Source organism: Musa acuminata, chromosome BXJ3-6, assembly GCF_036884655.1.
Source record: "Musa acuminata AAA Group cultivar baxijiao chromosome BXJ3-6, Cavendish_Baxijiao_AAA, whole genome shotgun sequence".
Classification (NCBI taxonomy): Eukaryota; Viridiplantae; Streptophyta; class Magnoliopsida; order Zingiberales; family Musaceae; genus Musa; species Musa acuminata.
In genome coordinates this window covers 4,640,444-4,662,874 of record NC_088354.1, presented here as the reverse complement: position 1 = coordinate 4,662,874, position 22,431 = coordinate 4,640,444, and the positions used below count along the sequence as shown (strand labels likewise).

Below are 22,431 nucleotides of genomic sequence, written 5' to 3'. Positions count from 1 at the left end.
TCTCAAGATCTGAGAATGGCCTATGAATTCTATTCCCATTGATGGCAAAGCCTAGACAAAACATGATCTGAGAGTTAACACAGAGAGGCATAAAAGATTAGTAGAATTCAATCCTTCAGCTAATAATTCTATACATCTGTTCTATATATGATCATAACATCTTGCAATGAGGAACCATACTGCACAGGCAAAGGCACAAATCCATGTTTCAGTAACACTTTCTTGTTCCCTGTAAGCTGTAGAGAACAAAGAGCCATCTGATACCGTCAGTACCGAGAAGAATAGGCATGATCGGATACTTCTCTCTCACCATATGGTCAGTCAAGTTGATGTGATCGGAAGAGAAGAAGATTCAGATGACTGAGAAAATACTTGACCTTCAAATAGTTAAGATCAAACATCATCTCCTTCGTATAGACATTTCAAAGTGCAGGTGTTTACACTTTAAAGACAATGAAGAAAGAAGGCATACACTTGTCATACCATTTGTAGATTATAAAAACAAGACATTCCCCATTGCCTAAGTAAATCATGCCATTAATTATGCATGTTAAGTCCTAATGAAATATAAAAATATCACACCACATTGCAATAATAACATTTTGGATTTACAAGTGCACAATAAAAATCACAAAAAAAAACACAAGATATTAGTTTAGCAATAAAAAACTATATCCACTTACCGACGTGGAAGATTTTAGATCTTAATTAATAATTTTTTTGCACCTAAAATTTTGATGTGATAGTGCTATATCATATTGAGGACATGAAACCTTACTTACTAAATATTGAGAGTTCAAAACTTCATCTAACGAATAGCTAATATCCAAGTTCGTATGATTAAAAGACTTTCAAAATCAAAAGAGAAATTTTATATATTGATAAACAAAGAACATACCATAGAGTCAAAAAAAGTATACTAAAAAATCGGCATAACACACTCATTGATTATATCAATAGTAAAAATCAGATTCTTTATCATATGAAATCAATTACGACTCTTGAGTTTACATAATTTAATTATAATTTTTTATATCCTCTCACATAAAATTTTAAAATATATTTTTATATTTTTTCTCTCATGATCTGTAGATCCCAATAAAATAATCTAGTATTTTTCTCACATATTATATTTTAAAAAATTTATATAGAGATATATATAAGATATTTATAGAATAATTAAATCTTAAATTTAATTTTTTTTAATTCAAAATGAGCTATTTTCGTACTATGATTCATTGTACGAATATACCAACCCAACAATCTCTCCCTTAGTGATAATTTTATCTATTTTTATATGTTCTAAAAAGAATATACCATGCTTCATGCTTATTTCAATATTCATCACTCATCTTTATTAAATATTTAAGCATCGAACCTTTGAGCTTTGATATCATTTTGTTAAAAAAAAAGAATATTTCCGAAACCAAGTGAAAAATCATAAAGATTAACAAATAAAAAAAATAAAATTAGAAAGCTAAACCTTAATATTAATATGGTTCGAAACTTTACATCAATTTAGAAAATCAAATACTTCACAATTATTTTTCATACCTCTTTCTCACTCTCCTTATATCCACATTATTTCAATAACTAAACCTTAATATTCAAAATTTCCTTCATTCTCAAGGAATATGATTCCTTCTCCTTGCAGAGCTAATTTTAGAAAAAGAAAATTCAAATTCAACACAATCACATATACATATATATATACATATTTATATACAATAATAATTGGTAAGATGGAACATGTCCTGATTTATGTTGAACACAATCTTACAGTCTTCGTAAAACCTTGTGAAAACACAAAAAAATCATCACCCTCGATCATCACATCGGAACCGCTCGTTTTAGATCAGACGCAGAATACGAATACTAAACCGGTACGGCATACCGATATCAGCGTGCTCATCCGCCGCACACGGAATCGCTCGCCCCCTAAGCTTCGCGGCGGGCTGCAGTCGCAGCATAAATACTCTGCCCTCTTACCCTGCGCTTAGGGTTTCGATATCCGTCTCTCATTCACGCGCTCTGTCGAGCTCTGCCAACACCGGCCGCCTTCCATGGCCGACGAATTCCACTACTCTTCTCGACCCGACAACAAGCGAAAGTTCGACGATCCGGCCGCCGGTGCCGGCCCCTCGCCGCCCGCTAGGCGTCCCACGGGCTTCTCAGCGCCGATCGCCTCGCCGTCCCCCGACGGCCCCCCCCCACCGGCGTCCTACAACAGCGTACCGCCGCCCCTCGATGGGATCCAGCTCGCCAAGCAGCGTGCCCAGGAAATCGCCGCGAGGCTCTTCAGCGACGCCGAGGCCAAGCGCCCCAGGGTCGACAACGGCGGGGGTGCGGATGATTCGAGGGACAAGGGGTTCAGTTCCTCTGCTACCGGTAATTGTTGTCGTCCTGGATCTGTATGTTTTAGTGCATCTTTTCCCTTCCCTCTATGACAGCTTTGGCATCACAGTTCTGATGTGTAGGCTGAGTTGGCATTTATTGTGCTTTGTGCTTGATTGTGTCGTTCTTGTTAACTTCTTGGTCTTCGATTTAGGGTTTCACAGGCAATCTGTCCGGCTTTTGATCTTTAAGAATGCATGAAGGGCCTCCCTTCTCATGTCTTAACGAAGCAAACGAGAGAAAAGATTGTGTTTTCCTTCGTCTTTCTTACTCTCTTTCGTTTTCTCTCTTCTCCATAACTTGTTATGCAAACAGAGCCCGAAAATAGGAGCTAGCGAGAGGAGATGTGAACACAGGTAATGGACTAACAACCAATAAGGGATAGAACGGAACATATTGGCAGTTTCACGACCAAATTCTTGGTTGTGTCTCCTCCCCATGTTATATGCCTGCATCAACCCTCGTTTGTTCTCGAAGATTCCCTCTTTTAGGCAACTTTCTCATTTAAAGATTTCATTGGTATTCCTGAGGCCACTTGAACAAGGTTGAATGGTGACTGCCCCTTGGCCTGATACGTTCACATGATAGGAGTTGGTGTATTTCACAATCTGATGAAACCATGCAAACTGTTCATCCTGCCCTGCCAAATTGCTAAAGCGATTGTAGGTTTAAGGATTTAGCCAGTTTGAGAAACAGTGATTCAATCCACACCAATATGCCTATTCTTTGATTCCTTGACCATTTCCATCTTCGACATCAACAAGACTTCAGAAGTTGAAGTTCAACAGGTTGAGGGCTAGGGTTTTTATGGCGTGGAGTCCATATTTCTTTGTGCTTTTTGCTTTATCGTGTTGTTTTCTTGATGTACATGGTTTTCAATCCAGGGATTTTGTATCCTGAAAATCATATATTAAACCAATTCTATATTGATGCTCGCTATTTCTCTCAATTCGTTCCACGTATAAAGACAGAATACTCCAATTTTCTAGCTTATTTTTTTGAGTAAACTATTTATTTATTTTTTGTATTGTTTCTTTATTTTAGTGACAAAAGTTGTGTTTTTCTGATTTCTTGCTTCATGCCATTTGAAGAAGATATAAATCAGATTTTGTTGACCATTTTAAGCTCTGCTAGGCTATCTGGATGTATCATGGCTAATGTTTTTGTTTGTAGAATTTGTGTTACAGCTGGTCTGTACAGAAAACCTCCTGCTTGTGTTCCTGATTTGTGCCATATATTTGTGACACCATCAATTGCAATTTTCATTTTGAGAGCCAGATGCATACGAGTAACCTAAGAAGTGCCAACTTGAGTCCTCAAATGTTGAAACTCTAGCCAAAGCAGGAACAATTGCTGTCAATAACTTTTCTGACTCTGCCAAGCCCGATGGTTCAGCTGCCATCATGAACAGTTTGTTTCGTTTGTTGCAAAACTTCATAGGGTTGCCCAAACAAATTATTAATAGATACTTGGCAGCAGAAGTAATATCCTTCAATTTTTTGATTGAGATTTTCACCTCATATTATTTGTTGATTGCTTTTTGCCCTGAATGATTTATCTATTTACGGGCTTCAGTCAACTAAACTGTAGAAGAATTAACCTGATTGTGGGCCTTGATTAAAGATGCAAGCCAAGCCATATAAATATCTATATCCTTTAAAATCGTTGACTCAGATTATTGCCCCATATATTGTTTGTTCAGTTGTTTTATGTTTTGGGATTATTTATCTCAATCTTCAGTTGACTGAGGAAAATGAAGCTGTGGGCATTTATTGAACATGCAACTTAAGCCCTAGAAATAACTGAAAAATGTGCCTAGTGCTGTTATAAAACCTCTCAGCCATGATGAATTGGTTTAAATCAATCTGATGTAGATTAGGTTTGAATCAATCTGATATAGACTGACCATTGTGCTACACTTGGAACATGCAAGACAAGTCATGAAACATATAAATCTTGTGCTGTCACTAAATGCTAGCTGCAAACGGTTAGATGAAATATATGCATTTAATTTTTTAAACACAGACTTTTCATGTTGTAACAATCGAGCTTTATGCAGTATACAAATCAAATGGTGATTAAAAATCAACACATTCTACCAAATGATCTAACACTAGCAAAGTATATCTGCCGAGTTCTACCATGTTGATGAATAAAAGTCAACTGGAATATGAGTTTATGATTCCTTCTCAAGAAACATTATAAGGTTCCAAATCTGGATCTCTATATCCCTGATGATTTTTGCAAATAATAGCTGGAACTTTAAGGTCAGTTGTGCTTAGTTCTTGTGCTTTCTAAATAAGCTTAATCGTTTGATTTAGATACTTAATTATTTTATTTTACCCTTGTATTATACTTGATAATTCTCACTAAATAATGCCATATATTTTCAATCATCTTTTTATAGTGGAAAATTTCTATCGTTCATATTTGCCTACTCCTTAACTGTGACGTTTGGTGCCTGACTTTTCCATATTTATCAGACCATACACAGAAGTCTCTGAATCAGCCAATACCTTCTCAAATTGGCATGACTTCCCAGTCAGTTCCCGTGTATGGTTATCAAGGTTCAAGCAAAAAGATTGAAATTCCGAATGGAAGGGTATGCTTTCCTTTTGATTGTGTGCTGGCTTTAGTTATCTACACGATGTGACAAAATATTAAGTAACACATTTGTGTGCTATATGACTTTTCTGGAGATTCTGTATTTGCTTCAATGTCGTGGGTTGTCTTAGGTTGGTGTGATCATTGGCAAAAGTGGAGAGACGATTAAATATCTTCAGGCTCAATCAGGAGCAAAGATTCAAGTAACTAGAGACATGGATGCAGATCCTAATTCGCAGACTAGATCAGTAGAACTTATGGGTACTTCTGAACAGATTAGTCGGGCCGAGCAATTAATTAATGATGTGCTTGCTGAGGTACTATTGGAGTGTTCTTTATAGGTAGAATGATTAGTATGGTAGCTGATGTATTTTCCTGTTATATTGTACTTTATGTAAAATACCTAGGCTGATGCTGGGGCTTCTGGCGTCATTGCGGCTCGGAAACATGGTGGTGTTCAAGCGGGTGCAGAGCAATTTCAAATGAAAGTTCCAAACAACAAGGTAAATTATTATTTGATATCATTGTGTTACAGCTGTTCCTTGAATTGATTCTGCAGTTTTGATCTTTTATTTCAGGTTGGTCTGGTGATTGGTAAAGGTGGTGAGACTATCAAAAATATGCAAGCTAGGTCTGGTGCACGCATCCAGGTTAGCATTGTTGTCTTCGTTGATTGTTTATCTTCTTCTTTTAGCATCATTCATCTTCCAACCAAAGCTTAGATCTTACAAAAAATGCAGTAATCAAGAATTTTAGGTTGCATTTACATTTTTTTGAAGTAAAATGTTAAAAATATCTATGATAAGTTTAATTTGTTGAAGGTGTTAGGTAACTTAGTTAGTAAAAATCTTGATAGTTTATCACAAGGTCTTGAGTTTGAATCTCACTTTCGTCGCTTACCTTTTGCAAAAAAAATATTATTTTTTGTTTATTGTTATAGAAAGTAGTTAATTATTTTCTAAATATCCAAAGTAAGAAACTTCTACTAGTTTTTTTTAAAAAGAAAGCATGCCACTATTATTACCTAATACAATTTAGAGGAAAGTAGGGCATCATTTTTAAGCAGGGAAAGGAAATTCTAATGGGAAATTGGGGTATCTAAAAAATCTAAAATTGTAATTCAGGCAAAATTTCCAAAAATAAAGAAGCATCAAGAGAACATAAGTGTTGTTTGAAAATCTTATTTTTAAAGTAAATAAAACAAATACGATGCCGAACACATCCTTGGTTCTTTTCTGGTTAGGAGATTTGTTCACTAGTCAAATGGAAAATGTTTTTTTAACTAACCATAATGTTTATGGTGACTCACACTGAGCAAGTTGATGATAAGTTTTAACCTTATAATGTACTAATCAAGCTTACAATTTCCGATTAGTTATTAAATTGCTTTCTCAGAGGTGCTCATTTTGTTTGTTGTTCAGTTTGAGAACTTTTTGGAACTTTTGCTGGATTTATTTGATGTCATTTTAACACCTTGTTTATCATGCACAGAGATTGAATATTGAAGTCATGATAGTGTAGTGTTGTTTTTCAGAAATTATCTTTGGATTTGCTTTGAGTCCTTGTTATTTGCACAACATCATACCTGGGCATGCTTATCACAAAACATATGTGTCCTTGAATAACTGTTCTTAATGATCAATGATCGGATTGAATCTCTACTATGTTTGATAGGTTTTGTATTATAGCAAGGCGTAAAGTTTTATCTGACTCATTGCATTTGCTTCTGATCCTTGGTTATTTTTACACCTCAGAACTAAGAACACCCTTATCTATATTTTTGTGTCTTGGCTTCCTTTTTATATAAACAACTAATGACTTTTAAGTTTTAAAGATGTTTAGCTTCTGTATATTTGTGTTTTAAAGTCTTGAGGGTTTGATGTTGGCCTCTGCTGCTGCTTTGCTGCTTGATATATAATGCCAAATGATGCATTTTGATTTTGAGTGATATTTTTGCATGTGTGGTATAACTGTAACAAACTTGATATATTTGGTTGTAGGTGATACCTCTGCATCTGCCACCTGGTGATACATCAAACGAAAGAACAGTGTATATAGATGGCACAAAGGAGCAGATTGAAGCAGCAAAACAGTTGGTCAATGAAGTTATTAGTGAGGTATGATAATTCAGAATTTCCATCTTTAAAAAGGAACTTTGCTAGTTGGATGTATGTTTCAGGATTCTATATTGTACTTTAAACTGATTGAATTTCTGTCTATACATTCGAATTATCTTCTCAGTCCTGCCAGGGCTTATTCTATGTCATAAGCTGTTTGAATAACTTTCAACAAGTGGTTATGCAGTTACTCCGGGTTGTGGATAATGCTTATGTTAGAACTTATATATTTAGGCCATTAATTGACTAAGCTATCTAAATGACACCTTTTCTTATTATTTTTTGTATTTGTTCAGTTAAGTTTTGGTAACATATACAGTTTCTTTTGGTTCTACATTCCAGCATAATACCTAAATAGTAACTTTTTATTTTTAATCAGTATCTATTTAAGAATCACTGTTTTCTTCTTTTCATTCTTTTTTTCTTTACTTCTGTTAGAACATGTGCTTATATTCCATTTAAAATATTCAATTATCTTGTTTTGGTTATGTACATCTTAGTTATGTGTCTTTATTAAAGGTACTTAAGTTTCTTATATTTTGAGGTATTTTCCAAGTTAATCAAAGACCTATATCTAGAAACTGTCGTCAGAAGAACTATGATTCTGTTAAACTTTTGTTTATTTCTTTTCCATTATTCCTACTGCAATACAATTGTGCTTTCTTGAGTGTAGTGCTTGTATATCTTTTCTTATTGGGGTAAATGACTGTAGTTGTAGTCTATGTTTTGGCAGTTCCCTTTTGCTCTTTCCATTAGTTTTTTTTATTTGGTTAGTTGGTTGATCTTTATGCTCTATCTGATCGACATGTTGCAGTACAATCTTCACATCAAGGATTAAATCTTGGTTTGGTATTGTACATCAATTTATACTATTTTTTAGGTATGAGTCTGTGCTGGATGGTGCAGTGGGTGGTGGTAGGTGGTGTTGGTAGAGTGTCTGGATACAGCACTGAGGAACAGGATGAGCAGTGAGGGACAGGGAGGGTAGCAACTAGTTAGGAGAAAAGTCGCGCTGCTCCTGTTGGCATGGTGGTCAACAGCGAATGATGGCAGTAAGGGAGGGGAGAATGGCAGCAGTGAGTAAGATGGGACTGGGAGAGAGGCTTAGGGTTTATAGGATTCAAATAATGGTACTTCCTGCATTGGAAGGTGCCTTGTGTATTGGGTTTGCTCTTTCTCAGATTCAGGTATTGATACTTCCTGATACAAACTTGTTATTGGTATACGATAGGTGTACTTAGCATTAAGTAGTGCCTTGGACCAATCTGAGTGAAACGGCCTAGTGTGTATACCTGTTTGCACTGAAACCATCAAGTACTGGTTTGCACCGACCGGTAAGGATGGAATGTGACTATAAAATTCATATTAACATTTTGGATTTTCATATTCTTCCTTTTTTTCCATAAAGCCTAAGTCTACTTGATGCACTTCTGATTTTTCCCCCTTAAAAGAACAATAAATGGTGGCTGAAGCACGCAAGATTCTACACTTTTTAGTGCACTTCTGAACTGATGCTAGTGATAATGTAAAGGCATAGGCAGACTTGTTCTAAAATGCAGCAAAATTTGATCTCTACAGTTCTCTGCTGATACATAATAATTGCAGTTCTGCTGTTTAGCAGCTTGTTCCATAAAAACTCCAAGTGAAAAAAAGTGGCGCAGTTTAGAAAAATTGAAAATATAAAATGAAAATGTGAAGAAAGTTAATAAGAAATAAGTTTGTGCTCTGCTTGTGTTTAACAGCCTTCGACCTTTAAAAGCACTGATCTTCTACTTGTTACATTAAAGTAAAAGGACATTCTAAAGAGTAAAGACCAACCTAGGAGAAAGTCTTCTTAGTACTAACTTCTTTCTTAAATGAGGTCTCTTTTGCTGTGCGCTTCATTGTTATTGTATATCTGTATATATATATATATATATACTTGTTTTCAGCTTGACAGGAATGTTGCTTCCACTATGAATATTCTTGGCTAATATATGCTATGGTCCTTATGTTTCCGGCTTTGGAAATTAGGGATTCTCGAACTGGATAACACTACTCTAGCTAATTCCTTGGTCTATCTAGATATTAGAACCAAGGTTTTCCTTTTCGGGTATCGGACTAGTTTCAGCAATCTATTGGAATGGGATGTATCGGTTTGTATCGGTGTATTGACACGGTATGCCAATGCGTATTGGTGTTTCGACGTTTTGACGAGGAAGAAAAAGAGGGTGAAGAGGAAGGGGCAGTGGAGGATCAGTGGTAGCGGCAGCGACAGTGTACCTGGAAAGCAGTGGTAGCGGCAGCATCACAGTGGCGAAGAGGCAGCGCTGCTGCAGTGGCAGTGGTGAGCACTTCAGCATCGTATGCGAGAAGGGGGCTTGCGTTCGCGAGTCCTAATTTGTTTTTTTCTTTTTTAACACTGAAATGGATTGGCACCCACCATTTTTTGATTTTGTTTTACTATTTTAATCGGATCGCTCGAAACGTGGACGGTCCATGTTTCGGTCCTTGCCCAGACCGGTATGTACAGCCCGTACCATACCGTTTCAGGCAGTACAGCAATCACTATTAGAACAATAAAATTCTACGTTTGAGATTGTTGCATTGTCTCTAGACCAGTTAATGGACGAAGATCATGCTTGCTTGCTGTGTCCTTATTTTACACGATCTGTATATATTTCCTGTAACTGTCATTTTATATTCTTTTTTATTGAAGATACTTTAAAATGCACGGTAACACCATACTGACTGTTTATGCAACTAAAATGCAAAGCAGAATTTTGTTAAATCCTTGGTAAAGATTAACATATACTTTATTCTGCCTGTATCAGTTTCTTTTGTTTTAACTTCTTTTTTAATTTGACACAATGATCAGTGCCAAATCTTGGAGTGCACAATAACTTGGGGCTACACTTGCATCAGGATATTTTGACTAGTGTTGACAATGCAGAGATTGGTTTTGTAATTGTTTACAATCTGAAAAATGTTCCACTATCCAAAAGAGTGGTTATAATTTGTCTTACCAGATTTACAAGGGAACATAATTTTGAGGCACCTGCCATTTTTCCACGTCCATTGCTTTTGTTTTGCCAATTTCTCAAATTTCTATAAACACTTGACTTATTCATGTTGGAATACACATAGTTATGAGATTCTGATTCTGTAATACTTAAGGTTGAAGTTTTCTTGCTTATCTTTGCTGCTTATTTGTTGACTTCTGAACCTGTTCAGTCATTTTATTTATATCCTTGTTGGATTCATATTTCTAATATGGTTTGCATCATTATATATATATGTATATATATACGTATATGTATATATGTATATGCATATATATGTATGTGTGTGTTTGTATGTATATATATATGTGTGTGTATGTATCATATTAGTATGGTTTGCTCAGATTAAATGTTCTGGCCAATCTTTTGGCTATTGAATGAAAGGATGGGTTCTGACTTACACTTCTTGTTTTGAGCTTTGTTTTTTGAGAAATATGGTAATTGTAGGAGTATAGCTTGTGTTGGTGCTCCAACATTGTGCGAGGGTGTAGGCAATTCCATTTTGGTCTTTGTTGGCTTGTCACTGGTATGGTATTGAGCCTCAATTTCTTGTAATTGTTAGCTAATGTATAGAGGGATCCTGCAAGCTTAATTGCTTTCTGGATGGTTATTGGAATTGTTATCTAGTCTTCTTTTCATGATGAAGCTCGAGGTTCTTTGTGTCATTTGATTATGTTTCGTAGTCTTACCCTGCATTTGATGTTATAATAACTACTACTAAACTGTATACTTTAACTCCAAAAATATTGGTTATAATAGCGTTGGCCCTCTGTTCTCCAGTTGGATCTGGATAATTTTCAGACTCTGGGATCCCTGTTTCTTGTAGGGGCAAACTGCAGGCTGAGTGGTCTCAATGCATGGTCTGCGTCAGTGTCATTGAAATCAAGTGCAAGTTAATTTTCCACACGCAGAGTGTATTTTTATTTATAACTGCAAGGGAATCTTGCCTAAATCTTCTGTGTGTTAAATTTTGTATAAATCAGTATATATTTAAATTTTATCTAACATAGAGGATTATCTCTGTAGTAAATATTTACAATAGAGTCTTCTACTGTAATGTTTTGCTAGTCTGTGAATAAATCATTACATAGTGGCATGCCTTCGCCATGTGATGCCATTGCATGTTCAGATGCTTGAGGAGACGATAAAAAAGAGGTATTCATATTGACAAATTTCTCCTAGAACTCGTGTGCTACATATTTTGGACATGCTTATTAAGATAATTTTGCCGAAGTGATCTTTTCATTATAAAGACACATATAGCAATACGATGCTTTCCAGCACAAAGCAGAATGCAATTATGTGTAAATTTGAAATGTCTTACTTCCACGGTTTACAAGCTTTTCCTAGAACTTGGGCTGCTGCAATTTGTCGACATGCTTATGTTTGGCTTTCATCTTAATATATTTGATCTTCATTTATACTTCTTTTAACATTGATCAACTGCAAGCAACTTTTAACTTTTTTAGACATGCTTATGTTTTTACTTTAAGATGCGATTATGTCTAAATTTGAAAAGTCTTTCTTCCATGGTTTACAAGCTTTTCCAACAACTTGGGCTGCTGCAATTTGTATACATTCTTATGTTGTGCTTTCATCTTAATATATTTGATCTTTGTTTTCTTCTTTTAACATTGATCAACCGCAAGCAATTTTTCTTTGCATTTTTTGTTACCTGGCCTAACCTCTATATTTTGTGATAGTGTACCTTGGCTGTACGACCTTCTTCTTGTCATATTTTTTTATTTGGCAACCATTGTTGCTGTATGTTTTATATTTAGTATGTGCTTTTTGAGAACTAACACAGAAAGTAATGGTTTCCTTCCTGATGAGAATTTTGCAAGGTGCCTGCCATGTATAATTTCATATTAGATTATCATGTTGAATATCTTAATCTCCATAATCCTTATCAACTGGTTGAATGGAATCAGTTGGCTGCGACTATGCCACTCTGATAGTTCTTTTGCCTCAAATTTGAAACCTTTTGTTAGCTGTGGCACTACATGTTGCTTTTGTTCAGACTATTTGTCTAGATATGTCGACTGCTGCTAGTCCATTAGGTTCTCATGTGAAGAGAAGATAGGTGAGCATTCAATGTACCTTGAAATTGTTTCTTCCTGGTATGGTAAGTTGATGGCCTTCTTCATTTTAATCAATTGTTTGTATCATTCATCACATTGCTTCGTAATTCTCTTTGTTTATTGTGCTTTTGTTAAATTCTTTGTTTGACTCAGATGTTCTTTTTTGAGCTATACGCATGCAAAAATTACATAAATTCACATCAAGTAAAATGTACATGCAGAATCGTGTCAGGAATCCAGCTATGGCTGGAGGGTATCCTCAGCAAGGCTACCATCCACCTCGTCCTCAAACAAGTTGGGGTCCTGCTGGCACACCCCCCATGCAGCAACCTGGTTATGGTTACATGCCACCAGGAGCTTATCCTGGTCAACCACCTCAGTATAATGTACCTCAGCCACCTTATGCAGGATATCCTCCACCCTCGTCTACTGGTTTCTCTTCTGGGTGGGACCAAACATCCAATCAGCCTGGTCAGCAAGCTGCACCAGGTACTGGATATGATTACTACAGCCAACAATCTCAGCTGCAGCAACAACCTTATGGGGGATCTTCTGCACCTGCTGGAAACACAAGTTACAATTATGGACAAGTGTCTTATGGTGATGCTTCTTACTCTCAGACAACTGTTGGCCAACAACAAAGTTATGGACAGGATGGATATTCTAGTGGTTATAGTGCTCCTGCACCTCAAACTGGATATTCTCAGCCTGCACCAAATGTCCAGACTGGGTATGATCAACAGAGCTATGGTTCAACACCTAGCTATGGATCAATGACTAACCTCTCTCAGGATGGATCTGCCTCTGCATATGGTACTCAGGGTGTGTCTGCTCAAGCACCTCCAACTCAACAAGCTCCATCAAGTCAACCTTCTGACGTCCAAGGGTACACAGGTCAACCAATAAATAACAGCGCTGCTAGCTATCCTGCCCAGGCAACATCGCCATCTGGATATGGCATTCCCCCAACGTCACAGCCAGGATATGGGAGTCAACCCCCTGCTATGACTGGATATGGCCAAGCAGCGGCACCTAGTTATGGGCAGCCTTCTCAGGTCCAGAAGCCGCCAGGTACTCAGGCTGTTTATGGACAGGGTCAACAACAGGCTCTGTCTACTCCATCTGGCTATATGCAGGGTGCTCCTGTGCAATCGGGTTATGGTCAACCTCCAACCTCACAATCTGGTTATGGGCAACAACAGTCGTATGGAGTCCAAACGCATAACCAACCAGGTTATGGTCAGCAACAGCAACAATCATATGGTGACTCTTATGCTGGTGGTGGCTATGCGCAGCCTCCTGCATACTCTAATGACAATGCTGCTGCGCATGGGACCTATGATGCATCTGCTGCTGCACCTGCTGTTTCAACTGGTGCAGCAGCGAGCAAGGCACCCCCGACTTGAAGTCTGGTAAGTCATCTGTAGGACTTCCTCTTGTGGACTGGTCTGTATTTTGCTCAGGCGATATCTAGGAGTTATCAATTCTGGCACTTTGGACTTGGTTTTTCTTATGATGTCTTGCAATTTGGATTATCGGACCAATGGTAAGTATGTAGACTGTCTATTCTTACCCATAAAATGCTGAGTGAACTGTCATATGAGAACCTAGCAATGTAACTTGGGTATTTGAGATCAGATTATCACATCACGCATCAGCAGCACCATTTTCTAATTAGCTTTCCATGGAAATGATGGGCCGTTTTTGGGTGTCTAAAGACGATTTTGCTGAATTGCAGTCTCTTTTTGAGCTGCAAAAAGGAGGCTTTTCTGCTGCAGTGAAAGGTGAAGCATTTAGGTTACATTGGTTCACTGATATATATATATCCAGTTTCCTGATGCTTCTAAGGTTGATAACAGGAAAACACCAAACTGTCAGTCTGTCTATTAAGGCTGATTAGTTGCCTGCATTTTATTTCGCTGTTCTGTATGCTTCTCTTGTGCTTTATGTTATCTAATGTCAACGCAGGCCTCATGAGCTGGAATGCTTTTGGCTTGGGAGTAATGAAATGCTTAGCGACCAAAGTTCATCAGATGATATCATTGTGGCTCGCAATGCTTTTGGCTATCGTGAATCTATGCTTGGAGTGGCAATTGGGCTCGCCATCCCTCTTTGGAGGACTGGTGCACCAATTCGCTGTTCTTTCAGTACTTTCTTTGATGGTTTTGCCAGTGTTGCGCTCTCATGGTTCCCAAAAAAAAAAACTGGCCAGCTGCTGCCATCATCTCAGAGAACCCGATCGAAACATGCACCCGACATATAAATCCTGTACGGACCGGATACGGCCTTAATGGTTTGGTTCTTTACAAACGAAACCGGATGATCACCGTGTGGCTTTCTGCTCGTTCCGGAGAATGCGAGTGAGGGATGGATATGCTTTCCCCCTTCGTTCGCTAAGAGCTTTGGGAAACTCGGGAAGAGCTCGAGCAGAAAGATATAGCTGGCGCAAGACGAGCTCAAGTAGAAAGATATAGTTGGTGAAAACCCTGTGCTCAAGCAGAAAGATACAGTTGGCACAAGACCATCATCCCTTTGCTTTGTGTGTTTGGCTTGACCTTATAGAAGAGTTCCGCCTCCGTCCTCATTTGTTGTTACTGGTACCTTAACTTGCTTGCCATATATGATTCTCTTACTTGACTTCATACTCGCCCTAGAGCTCAAAGTCCGGCGATGAACCTCGATGTGCTCAGCGAGTAAGTAGTATTGCGAGAGTTTGAGTAAACAAGCAACAGAGGACCAAGCGGAGCGGGAAAGGTTTGATTGTTCTGTTAGATCTGGGGTGCCAATAGAAGTATTATGATTTGGCCGAGCAATCAACGGAAAGAAAGCGCCTGCATCTTCACAATACGGCTAATCGGGAAAGCACCGATAGAATTCAATATCACTTGAGCAGGTAAGGCGGAGAAGGGAGTTAATGCCGGGAGAGCGGCTGGGAGGAGAGGGGACCGGGCGGCGATCGTGGCGGCAATGGATGAGTCAGAGGACACTCCTAGTCGCGGCGGTGGTCGCAGCGGCAAAAGAATCCACCGTGAATGGACTCGGGAAAGGAAACGTAGGGGAAGAACGAAGAAGGGGTGTGGTTCGATGGTTGGCCGCGGAGGGCATCCCGTGATTTGCGCCCGACGGAGATCTGCAAGAGGATGTCTTCGCACTATTTTGGGTAAAGGTTCGGTTTTTCTTTTCGGCTTTGTTTCCAATAGGTTCTTATCATTCTTCTTTGCCAATTATAGGCAGTCATCCTGCTCTGTTTTCCTCTCAGAGAGGGAAGGCGGAGGAGGAGGACGCACTGTCTTTTCTTTTTCGCTTATTGTCATTGTTTTTGTGAATCAGGCTCCGTTCGAGGTACTTTTTGCAGCCCTTCTGAGATTTTTATTACCTTTTTGTTTGGTGGAATTATGCCGAAGGTGTTTTTTTATTACTCTTATCAACTCATACTTCTTTTGTGTTGATTCTGGATCTCTCTCTCTCTCTCTCTCTCTCTCTCTCTAATCTTCAAAGTATCTTAGTTTGCAATTTTTTTTAGTTTTCATCTGATATTGATTTTATGATTTTGTATGTCTCAAAACTTCTGCTTTATAAGATGCCTTGAATAGACAACAAGCCTTGGTGCCACGATAAGATTGCTTCTAGCTGGGAGTCAAGAGGGTAAGGTTTCGTACTTTGATCCTTTCATAATGTGCCTTGGTAGGCGGTTCATTCATGTTGATGCACTTTTAAGATGTTCTTGATTAAATCCTTTGCAAAATCATGATCAAAGGAAAAATGGTTGTTCGTACCATTGAATCAGAGGTCAAACCGATATAATGTAAAATTCTGAAATCATGAATAGTATGTTCATGAGTTCAGGCTTGCAGAAGTTAAATCAAGGAAATGTGTGGCGTTTGGGTTATCCCAGTCATATTTTGGATCGTTGTTGTCTTGGCATCAAGTGTTGATTAACGAAAAGTAGACTAACTGCAATAGCTTAAATAAAGATTAGTAGCTTTGTGTTCTTAATAATACGCTCAAGCCTCCCTTAGCTTCTTCGAAGTCACCATATGTGCTCTTGTAAGTGCACAGATTGCATCATTTTATCTGTCTGTTCTATGATCTTCTGAATTTCTTATATCACAACACACTTCACTCCTGTATTTTGCAACCATTCTGTTATGAAGCATTTATGGATTTCATATTGGGCTTGTTTCAAAAGTTTCTTATTTGTAAGATGATCGGAGTAGTCACATGCTTCAGTAATTGGAATTAGAAAAATTCATCCATGATTATCTACCACCAGTGGGAAGTCCATTTCCAATTCATTAATGATAATATAAGGTAGTCCATCTGATCCATGTTAGGTATTCATTTATCTCTATCTGTTGTAGTTCCAGATATATTTTCCTTTTAAATGCTTCCTCTTAAGTGTTACATCTTGCATTTTCTTTTTCTTTTCTTTTTTTTTTTGTATGCTGAGAAAAGGACAACCATATATTTGGGAGACCAGGGTTCGAGTCACGGAAATAACATCTTTAAATATTTGAAGGTAAGGTTACATAATTGACCCTTCCCATACCCCACCTTGTTTACACTAGGTACGCCCTTTTGTTTACAAAACTATATGGCTCCTGTGAACTAGGGAAAGAATTGTGAAGGTTGATATTGTGCAATTAGAAGCAGCTGAGTGATAAATTAGTGACTTCTTTAGAATAGATTCATCAGTTATCTCAGTTCTTAAAGGCAACACATTTTCAAAATATCAATAATTTTGATACTACAGTCACATGTGAAAGGCAACACATTTACAAAGTTTCTAGTGTTTTGTGATTCTGTGTGCATGATCCTAAGCCACTTATCTGTTATCAATTTGGTAATTTTTTACTGCTGTTTTGCTTTATGATCTTAATACAATAAGCACCAAAAAAGTTTCTATTTACATTCTCTAGCTTTTTTTTGTCTCATTAAGCATTTATAGGTTTCATCTACAAGTTAGCAGAGAATCAATTTTTTTTTTTATTTTCAACAGAAATATTTGCTTGATGCTGTAATGTGGAACTTTAAGACCTGATTCAGACATTGCTTATGGATTCTGAACATGGGAGAGAAAGTTCTGAATATTACAATGCAAATCAAGGGCATGAAAAGGCTGGTATTTCCGGTGTCAAGGTTGATAACCCTGATCTGCCCAAGCCAGCAATTAAGCCTAAAACTGTGAAAGAAAGATCATGCTCAAATTCCTCTTCTTCAAGCACTTCATCAGAGGAGGAATTCTTCCAGTTAGATGCAAGTGAGCTTGGCAAGCCAATGGCAGTTGTTCATGAGATGCAAAGAAACGACTTGCAACCTTCACTTCGTGTGGAAAATACACAAGTAGAAGCAGGTCTAGGCTCAAGTAAAGGGCCAACAGAAATATCATTCTCTTCCTATGATTCTAATGGCAGTCCTGGATCTGATAATTCTGGCAATGCTGGAACAAAGCAGTCTCCTCCGGTTCAATCAATGTATAGATCAGATGTCCCTGATCCAAATAGGATACCTTCTTCTGTATTCGCAAGGACAAAGTCCACTACACCAATGGAATGGAGCGTGGCTTCTAATGAATCGTTGTTCAGTATCCATATGGGAAAGTCTGGAGATCTGACCGGCTTATATGGTAGCCAATTGGATGGTTATCCTCCAATTTCTCCCATGGCTGACATTACCCCCACAAAACGTAGAGCAGGACCTGGTTTACAACAAACAGTTGAATACGGAGCAGCAAATGATGAAGCTATGAAGGATGATGTTTTAAAGACAACCATCGAGGAGAATGCTGAAAATGACAAATCTCGTGCAACTGATGGTATTCGTCATTCTGATAGCACATCTCAGTTTTCTGATGGTGGCAGTGTGAACAGCTATCGTTCTTTTGCATTTCCAATGTATGTACTTCTCTCACCCTCCGTCATAAAACTGATACTTATAAATATACATATGAATACATTGAGTTGACAATGCATTCACAATCTGAAAGTAGCATGGTTGTGGGGTCCATTAATATCATCTTAATCCTTATGAAACACAACTTGACGTACTGAAACTGATACAATTCAAGCTTTTCTATATGTTGCAGCTGTTATTGCATTTGCTCAATGTAGCATCTTAAGAGGGAATTGTTAGGGTTTTGGTTAGGATCAATTTTTCTATTTGATGCATCTTGGGATGACTTGGCTATGAAATTTAGATGTCTGTGTAAAATTGATTTTTCCTCTTCTAAAAGTGATCACTTGGCTGTCTCAGATTGACTGCTGAAGGAAGAAATGGGTCTGTGAAAGAATCAGTGCGTCCTGCATTTCAAAAGGAACAGCTCGAGCAGCCTCTACCACAAACAGAGCATCAAGAAGCAGAGCCTCCAAAAGAAGAACCAGTTGCTGCCCAAAAGACGTGGCTTTCGTGCTTTTCTTGTTGCTCATCACGTTGCTGACTTAGTGAGCAATAAAGCAACCTGATTATTCCTTTAAATTCTATGTGGTTCATCCACTTCTTTCCATGTGAATTGATGAATTAGGATAAGCTAATTGTGTTCAGATATTACTTTGGCTGATCCATCAAACATGGAAAAGAATGTAATTCATTGTGTATTTCTCTGAGAGAAAAACATCAGGATGTCTCTTTCATGGCAGACAAATGGTGAAGTTGGATGGATAAACCTTTTACTTTGATGCCAAAATGGAAGAAATGATATGCATATATACATGTGGGATTTAAGACTGACTCGTTAATTAGGAGTCTCGAAAACTTGTAATCGTTTGCTAAATTATATGCTACTTTGTTCTCTCATGCAACCTATTTTTCTGGCTGAATTTTCTATATGGTGAATTTGTTTTTTCTTTTTTTTTCCCCTGTAATTCTCTTGTAGATTTATGGTGAATACTCCGATGGCGATGGCTGTGTTTGAGGCCTTCATAAACTCTCAAAATCCATTTATTTTCTTTTTAGCACTGGTAGATTGATGCATAGTGGAGAGATGGTGGAGTCAACAAGCTGGTATTCTCTCTAACCTTCCATGGAGCCTCTATCTTGTGGTTACAGTTCTACTTCTCAACCTGGCCAACTGGATGGACAATGGTGGAAAGTTCTAAAAGATCAGAATTGTGATGGTGATTACTAGCAATCTTGTGCACATTCTCTCAAGATGATTCAGAATACAGCAAAGGTTTGAATTAAAATCTCACACATGTATTCTCTATCATGCCAGTGGTCAACAACTCTTTGTCCTGCATTTACTGAAGAAGTAAGAGCAGTTTTCCTTACTTCTACAGGTGATTGTTAGCCATGTCTTTGCAGGAACTGAATTCTTTCTGACAGACACAATCACACTCATTCTAAATTCTGATGGATAACAGACATGCAAAACTTGACACAGGAAATAATTGAGAGTTGGGAGAGAAGAAATTAGCATAGTAAATAAGAACAGGGCTAAATTATATATAATATATGGACAGAAGACACATCAAAACAAGGAACATAATTACAATGCTTTCAAGCTATTTCTCAGACACACTCACCAACAAAGTAAATGATGATTTCATAAAGAAATTGGTCAAGAGAGATTTGCACCACATTTACTTGTCCCACAAACTACAGCATGTATCGATGAGGAGGCGCATGATTCATAGAAAATTATTATTTTTTTTAATTTTAAAAAAAAATTAATACATCAAATGACATACATAATGCTCATCATCATGTCGTTACATAAACTCGAATATGAAACTTATCATATGTATAAGAATATACTAATCGATTTAGATAACTCGAGACTAAAAGGCAATTCTTGAATTGAGTATATTCTACGTCACTTGAAGAAAACCAAACATCGTTTGTATGTATGTATAGAAGTGACACAATGCATCGAGAGATTGGATTCCTTTGTTATGTATGCATTTGAACACTGATTTCGATGTGGCAACTCCAATATCAACAAAAGAAAAAGGAAAAACATAGGCAAGTAGAAACTAATACGAGAAACAGAGAATTCGAAGTATCCGATGAAAGCATTTGCCACAATGAACAGTCGCAACACCATGAAAAGGCAAATAATTAATGCAAACAAGAATAAAAAGAGGAGAAGCTTGCTTTGTTCTTGAAAGATTAGGGGAACGCATTCTCGATCCATCATAGCTACGCCACCAACTATGTTGGCTTGTCATGTCAGAAGGAAGATGACGACATATATTATTCATTGCTTCGGATATGACAGAACGCAGCGTCTCAAAGGAATCACCATTTGCACGGGAGATCCCGCGTCTCCAAAACCATTGCTGCCGGCCGATCACGACGGCGTCTCGTCGGGGTACGCGAACGAGTTGTTCCGAGACGTCTGCTGCGACCTCGGCGACCTCGGGCGGTAGGACCTCTGCCGGTTCCCGTTCTCGTCCACCACCACCATCTCCTCCTCCTCGTCGTCGCTCCCAACCTTGCACTTCTCCCCCAGGATGATGGTCTTCTTCCATATCGTGTCCTCCCCATCGCCCCCCTTCCGCTCTCTCCTGCTGGCCCTCAGCTTGTCCGGGAGCCCCCTGCTGAAGCTCAGCGAAAGTTTCTGCTTCGAGGCCGACGCCGGCAGCACGGTCGGGGGAAGGGGCCCGTGCGTCGCGACGTCGGGTGCCATCTCGATGACCGTGACTCGCTCCTCCTGCGTCTCCTGCGGTGGTGGTTTCTCCTCTTCTTCTTCCGAGGCTTGCGCCGCCGTTGCCTCAGCTGCAGGCTTCTGCTCCTCGTTCGACGGTGGCGAGCGTGGAGACCCAGACGAAGACTTGGTCGAGGACTTGCGGTTGCATGTAGCACAGAGGGAGAGAAGAACGGTCATGGTGGCCGCGACCCATGCGACGACGAGGAAGAAGGCAAGTGCCGGGTTGATGGCATCGGGAGGAAACGGTGTTCTTCTTCCCATGCTCGATGGCGATGAACAAAGTGCTACATTCCGATCACACTAATGGCGAACTAAAGCTGATTCTTACGAGAAAAAGAAGGTAAAGAGAACGACTCCTCTCTCTTAACATGCATTGTGGAGGAGAGAGGGAAGAGAGGTGGTGGAAATGGCTTTGGCTCATGCTTTGTGGTTATAGGTGAAATGCGTTCTCTCTTCCAACTAAAACATACTAAACTAAGGTGATGTTAACAAGGAATAAGGGCGAATACAGCATGTCTATAAACATGTAGTTGACTTGTTCTTCTAAAAATTATAGTTGTTCAATCATCATTAAAATTTCAAGTTCAGTAGGGGGAAGAATCCATCTATGCTATGTTGTTATTCTATGAGAAAAATAACATATATGTTGGCCTTTTGTTGGGAGGAGTTTTGAAGTCTTAATATATTTTCCTTTATGCAAAATGAAAAGGGAATGCCAAAATGTTTCACATTGAATTATCAAATGAAAGTCTATACAAAACCTTAGTTGAGGATTAAAATGTTGAGTAAGTCAAGAAAAATCCAAAAAAAAAAAGAGAGAGTTTCTGTCTCTCTAGAAAATTAATTTCTTCTCACTTGGGCATTATGATATTTGGTATGGAATTATTAAGGCATTATAATTAATTTCTCCAACTCAGATATCTCACTTACAAATAAGGATTCACTAATAATATCCGGACTTGGTTTGCATGTTATGAGCAATTAATATTTTGTAACTATTTTATCATCATCTGCCACATATGGAATTTGTCGTTAAAGAGAAATTTCTTTTCTTTTCCTTTTTGCTAATAAATTTTCATTTATCCAACATCATGTTGTTTTATGGCTAAAGTTTTCCCCATTGGATAGTGCTATTATATCATATTAAGTTAATTATAAATTATCACATGTAATTAACTACATTTATCATTCTAGTTCATGTATTTTACAAAAGTAAAATATTTAAGTTCATTTACCATAAATATCGTCGACTTATGAAATACGAAAACAATGACAAAAGAATAATTTTAATATTTCAGTTGATGGTGATGGACGACAACGTCACTAGGGGTTGTGGGTGACTGTTGTGAATGAAGAGAGTGTCAACGAGAGATGAGGGCTACTCTCTATTTGCGTCGACACAAACGTAGTTGCCAAACAATAAAAGAGTTGCTTGGCATTTATATTAGTGTTGATGCAAATATAGAGTGACGTCACTTGACATTTATACCGATGGCCCTTTCGTCACTCAACAACTATGTTGATGTTGACACAAATGTAAAGTGACG

General features: G+C 38.1%; 2 protein-coding genes across 7 annotated transcripts; both read left to right on the top strand.

The window, feature by feature from the left end:
* The first annotated feature begins 1,931 nt into the window (after positions 1-1,931).
* Positions 1,932-13,911, top strand: LOC103986991 (uncharacterized). Its single transcript, XM_009405161.3, has 7 exons — positions 1,932-2,388; positions 4,878-4,996; positions 5,130-5,315; positions 5,406-5,501; positions 5,577-5,648; positions 6,999-7,115; positions 12,459-13,911. The coding sequence occupies exons 1-7, from the start codon at positions 2,064-2,066 to the stop codon at positions 13,641-13,643; spliced, it is 2,100 nt and encodes a 699-aa protein (XP_009403436.2). The 5' UTR covers positions 1,932-2,063; the 3' UTR covers positions 13,644-13,911.
* Positions 13,912-14,052: 141 nt separating this feature from the next.
* LOC135640990 (uncharacterized) lies at positions 14,053-19,061 on the top strand. 6 transcript variants are annotated; one of them, XM_065155914.1, is made up of 5 exons: positions 14,053-15,403; positions 15,568-15,641; positions 15,818-15,882; positions 17,237-18,131; positions 18,490-19,061. In XM_065155914.1, exons 4-5 carry the CDS (start codon positions 17,293-17,295, stop codon positions 18,671-18,673), a joined length of 1,023 nt encoding a protein of 340 aa, XP_065011986.1. In that variant the 5' UTR covers positions 14,053-15,403; positions 15,568-15,641; positions 15,818-15,882; positions 17,237-17,292; the 3' UTR covers positions 18,674-19,061. The 6 variants fall into 6 exon arrangements, with proteins under 6 accessions (XP_065011986.1, XP_065011987.1, XP_065011988.1 ...); XM_065155915.1 differs by having other exon boundaries at positions 15,497-15,579; XM_065155916.1 differs by lacking the exon at positions 15,818-15,882 and having other exon boundaries at positions 15,497-15,579.
* Positions 19,062-22,431: the final 3,370 nt, after the last annotated feature.

Bases quoted from the DNA above. Each gene is read 5' to 3' on its own strand.
- LOC103986991 (XM_009405161.3), top strand. From the start codon at position 2,064: ATGGCCGACGAATTCCACTACTCTTCTCGACCCGACAACAAGCGAAAG. The intron at 5,316-5,405 runs GTACTATTGGAG...TAAAATACCTAG, and splicing joins TTAATGATGTGCTTGCTGAG to GCTGATGCTGGGGCTTCTGG. The intron at 7,116-12,458 runs GTATGATAATTC...ATGTACATGCAG, and splicing joins TCAATGAAGTTATTAGTGAG to AATCGTGTCAGGAATCCAGC.
- LOC135640990 (XM_065155918.1), top strand. From the start codon at position 17,293: ATGGATTCTGAACATGGGAGAGAAAGTTCTGAATATTACAATGCAAAT. The intron at 18,132-18,489 runs GTATGTACTTCT...TGGCTGTCTCAG, and splicing joins CGTTCTTTTGCATTTCCAAT to ATTGACTGCTGAAGGAAGAA.